Consider the following 5,085-nt stretch of genomic DNA (forward strand, 5'->3'; position numbering starts at 1 on the left):
TGGGGGCACAGGCCTAACTGCTCCGTTCACGGTCAGTCCGCCCCCTCCCACCCCAGGTGCCCAGGGCCTGCGGGAAACGCTGAGCTGTGCGAGGCCCGCGCACAGCCCTGCCCCAGCCCTGGGGGCAGACGCGGACCGCGAGGCGCTCACCGGAGTCCTGGTGGCCGTGCCGCAGGTACACGGGGTCCAGCTTGAAGGCTCCGGTCAGGTCCGCGCGCTTCCTCACCCTGGTTCAGGGAGAGCGACAGCTCAGAGGGCCTCTCAGGGGACTCCCCCGGCCCCTGTGCCCTCCACCTGGCCCAGCACCTCACCTGCTCCGGGACCCCTACCCCGCCCTCCGCACAGGCCCTGCCTTTGTGCTCCCACCGCCCTGGCTCTGAGCATCCAGGGCAGGAGGTATAAGGAAGAATAAATATTTGGCCCATGTGGTTCAGTGGTTGAACCAGGAGGTCATGGTTCAATTCCTGGTCGGGGCACAGGCCCCGATTGTGGGCTCAATCCCCAGTGGGGGCGTGCAGGAGGCAGCCGGTCCATGATTCTCTCTCATCATTGATGTTTCTCTCTCTCTCCTTTCCTCTCTGAAGTCAATAAAACATGTATATAATTTGAAAAAGAATAAATATTTGGTCTTTGTCCCTGGTCCCTGCACACGGTGCCTAAATCCCCTGGAGTCTGGGCCGTGAGGAGAGTGTCTCCTCGCTCAGGAGGGGCGGCCGTGGGAACGCCGGGTCCTGGGGAGAAGGTGGAGCTGTGCGCCCCGTTCCCCACGCTCCAGGCGGGGAGAGGGCTGGAGGTTGAGTCCATCCCTAGCGGCCAATGAGTTAGTCAACTGCACCTCCGTGGGGAGACTCCAGGCCCTACACGGTGATGCTGGGGGGGCTGCTCATAGGCCCGCGGGTCGTGGCTTTCATTCCCCGTGTCCCTCCAGGCCCAGCACCGGCCTCAGGGTGCCTGGTGTGTGCGGGGTGAGCAGAGGGCTGGTGGGGAGCAGGTGACACCGGCTGTGGCTTCTGTCCCAGACCTCAGCCCTCCTGCACCTGTGTGTCCCCCGGAACACGCATCGGGGTGATGGTCACGGTGAAAGCCCAGGCCACACCTCCCACCGGGACGGGGATCTGTGATAACGCCTCCCCCCCACACCCACCCACCCCGGGTTCTTTGGCAGCATGGGCACCACCTCGAAGCAATTTTGTGGCTAATAGGTTATCTGAGATAAAAACTAGAAACCTCGCTGGTTTGTCTCAGTGGACAGAGCGTCGGACAGAACCGAAGGGGCCGGGTTTGATCCCGGTCAAGGGCACGTAGCAGGATGGCAGGCTCCACCCCGGCCCGGGCCCAGGTCAGGGCGCATGCGGAAGGCAACCAATCGATGTTTCTCTCCGTCTTTCCCTCTCTCTTCCACTCTCCCTAAAAATAAATGGGAAAATATCCTCGGGTGAGGATTAAAAATAAATAATAAATAAATAATGGAAACATTATGCAGCGCTAAAGCTGTGGTTTTAAAACACATACGAATAGCAATACATCCACCTGGCTACTTAGGAGTAAAACCTGAGCACAACGGCCTGTCCTTCCCCTCACCGCCCCCAGGGGGCGCCATGCGACTGCCTGCTCGATCACGCCCAGAACTCCGAATCCTCTGCACAAATCCCGACGCCATCGACGGTGTTGATGTGCATATTTCTAAACAACATACAGACTCAAGATGTTTACGCCTAAACGGCATCGTTTTGGGGGGCCCCACTCACTCCTGTTCCCTGCCACAGCGCGGCCCCCCACCCAGTGAGCACATCCCGCTGGTCCGCCCTCCTGCTGCGGGGACAGGACAGCGTGGGGCCCCCTAGCTCCCAGGGGCGGGGAGAGCGTCAGCCCACAGCTGGGTGGAGGCGGCACCAAGGGCATCTCAAGGTCATGCCACCCGCCAGCTCCTGCCAACACTCAGCATGGACGGACTGGGGAGAGGACCCTGTGCTGTGCTACAAGCAAGGCCTCTTACGTCCTCTCTTTTATTATATATATATTTTTATTTCAGAGAGGAAAGGAGAGGGAGAGAGAGATGGAAACATCATGAGAGAGAATCATGGATGGGCTGCCTCCTGCACGCCCCACACTGGGGATCGAGCCGGCAACCCGGGCCTGTGCCCTGACTGGGAATCGAGCTGTGACCTCCTGGGTCACAGGTCGATGCTCAGCCACTGAGCCACACAAGCTCTAGCATCAAGCCTCGCCCGCACCACAGGGCTGGGGTCTCCCACAGTCGCTAAATCTACAAAGGACCCTGAGCAGCAGCAGCGGGCAAGCGCGGTGACACATTCCCTGGTAACAGTTCAGTGCAGCCCTGGCCGGTGTGGCTCTGTGGATAGAGCGTCGGCCTGCGGACTGAAGGGTCCCAGGTTTGATTCCGGTCAAGGGCACGGACCTTGGTTGCGGGCACATCCCCAAGTAGGGAGATGTGCAGGAGGCAGCTGATCGGTGTTTCTCTCTCATCGATGTTTCTAACTCTCTATCCCTCTCCCTTCGTCTCCATAGAAAATTAATAAAATATATTTTTAAAAAAAAGACGGCGGGTGTTGGAAACGTCCGTCACCTCGTCCGTTTCCGTGTTTAGAAAGTGTCACCAACGTTGGTAAAATTTCATGACGCTGCGGAGAGACACTGGCTGCTTAAGGAATGGAGAAAAGCCCGAGAGCGATAAAAAATAGGAGCCCCTTTTAGCTTGTCTGGGTAGCAGCAGAGCCCCTCAGCACATCGAGAAAAACGTCCCGCGTAAACGTGTTTGCTTGGTTTCGGCTCAGGCGTGTGGGGGCACCCGCCCTCCCTCAGGGGCCCCCGCGCCTCCTCTGGTCTCCATTCCCTGGCTGGGGACACCGCCCGTCACCGCTGCCTCTCGGGGTGGCCGGTGTGTATGCGGACCGTGGGGACGTTCAGGACGGCGCCGGAGCGCCCCCGAGCGCACCTCGGGCGCCATTCTCTGCCCACTCGCCGCCACCACGCCTCCAGGCACGGCTGTCCACGCCCTCAGCAGACACGCTGCCGACCCACCGGACAGCGCACCCGGCGGGTCCACCGCGCCGGCCACCGGGCAGGAGATGCTGTCTGCGAGGCTGCCCACACCGGCCCCAGACCAGGACGGTCCAGGGCTCAGAGAGAGAGTGGAATCCGTGTCGGGTTCAACAAAAGCAGAAGGAGAACCGGGCCTGGTTCTGCCTCATTCCTTTTCCTTTTCTCCCCCCTCAACCGAGGGCATTTTCTGTTGATTTTTAGAGAGTGGAAGGGACAGGGAGAGACAGAGAGAAACAACACTGTGAGAGAGACACGTCGACTGGTTGCCTCCTGCACACACCCTGACCAGGGCCAGGGAACCTGCCACCAAGGTCCGTGTGCTTGACGGAATCGAACCCGGGGCCTTCAGTCCGCGGCGGGCAGGGCTGCCTGTCCCCCTGGATACGTTGTAACAGCGCCCACGTGTTCGTTTGTAAGTGTGAGCGCTTGTGCCTCTGTCCCGGGTCCACGGGGTGGCGTGTCCCTGAGATACAGGTTTTCCACTTCCAACTCACGCTTTTGCAGGAGGGTGGATGTGACCCGCAAGAGGGTGGGTTTGCAGCGGCAGGACCTGCACGTGCTTCTCTCTCTGCCTCTACTTCCGCAGAACCGGTCACCAGCTTCCCCTCTGCGGCGGGTCACCCTGTCGGTGGCCCCGGCCCAGATGGCGCGCCCGTCGGAGCAGCATCCGCACCCCGATGGCCCGTCCCTAAGGCAGGGACAGCAAAGCCACCCGTGACGCTGGGGCCGGCTGCAGGGATGACGACAGAGGCAGGAGAGAGCCACCGGGCAGCGGGGTCACGTCCGACGTAAGATTCCGGTGGCAGCGCCGGGGTGGGTCGCGCTGCGAGTGAGAGGTGCGGGCGCGGGGAGGATGGACGCGGGCCCCTGGCCCATCCTGCAGGCAGGCGGCCCCTCTGCCCAGACGGCTGGGAACTCGGGCCTGTTTCCTTCCTCACAGAACCCGGGGCTGTTGTTGAGCCTGGCACGGCATAGACTGCGTGGCCCGCGGCGGAGGCCCTCGAGCCCGGGACGGGGTCACTCGGTTCCCACTCCCTGTGCTCCGCCTCAGTCCCCTTCCAGGCAAACGGGTCCCTCCTCCTCACGTGCCCTGGGTCTGGGCAGGGCTGCTCACCCATGGGACCCCTGGGGAACGGGGCTGTGGAGGGCTGAGCCCAGGTCCCGGGGGACCCAGGTCAGCAGGGTGACCTTGACCTCGTCCCCGCCGATGTGCAGAGAGGGGACTTCGCAGGAGGAGACGCGGGGAAGGGCGGTTTGGGGGCAGCGAGAGCAGAGACTCCCACGTTTGCCGAGATTCAAACAAACAGGGTGCGAAGGCATCACTAACGGGGCATGGTTTAGAATGAGCTGCCGTGGGAACCCTCACTGTGATGCATTTGGAGATGGAGCTTTTAAAGAGGCGATTACGTTAAAAATAAAAGGCCATTTGGCCCTGACCCGTGCTTCTCAGTGGATAGAGCGTCAGCCCATGGACGACTGTCTCAGGTTTGGTTCCGGCCCAGGGCACGTCCTTGGCTGCAGGCTCGATCCCGGGCCTGGTCGGGCGTGTGCGCGAGGCCACCAGTCGGTGTGTCTCTCTCACATCCATGTCTCTCTCTCTCTGGCCCCCCTTCCACTCTCTCTAAAAACCAGTGGGAAATACCCCTGGGTGAGGAGTAACACCAAACACTAAGGTAAAGTGAGATCAAGGGCCCAGACCTGGTGAAGCCGCCTGGAGTCCCGACGACACTGTCCCTCTCAAACTCCCAGGAGCCCGTGCCCGGTGGCCACGCCCCGCCCACGGCGTTCCTCCAGCCACACACGTGGGACAGAGCGGCGCCCGGCCGCCCCTGAGCTCCAAAAAACCGGCCTGGGGATCAGAGCCCCGGCCCCTCGGCAGCTGGACTCAGATCCGGCCGCACCGGGAGCAGCACCGAGGCTGCTGGGCCGGAAGCCGTCCTGCGTCTGCCTCCGGTGTAGGCGGCAGGTCCCACCACAGCTTGGCTGGGCAGCTCCTTCCCTCTGGGCCTCTGAGGACAAGGC

The 5,085-nt window shown here is 61.8% G+C and overlaps 1 protein-coding gene across 1 annotated transcript in view; it reads right to left on the minus strand.

Annotated features, from left to right (window-relative positions):
- The window catches only part of DDC (dopa decarboxylase), a 75,035-nt gene that overhangs the window by 24,916 nt on the left and 45,034 nt on the right, over positions 1-5,085 (minus strand). The window contains exon 8 of the mRNA XM_015566872.1: positions 151-227. Coding sequence (XP_015422358.1) covers positions 151-227 — 77 coding nt within the window. The remainder of the gene's footprint in view (positions 1-150; positions 228-5,085) is intronic.

The sequence above is a fragment of the Myotis davidii genome, unplaced genomic scaffold (genome assembly GCF_000327345.1).
Source record: "Myotis davidii unplaced genomic scaffold, ASM32734v1 scaffold472, whole genome shotgun sequence".
Lineage (NCBI taxonomy): Eukaryota > Metazoa > Chordata > Mammalia > Chiroptera > Vespertilionidae > Myotis > Myotis davidii.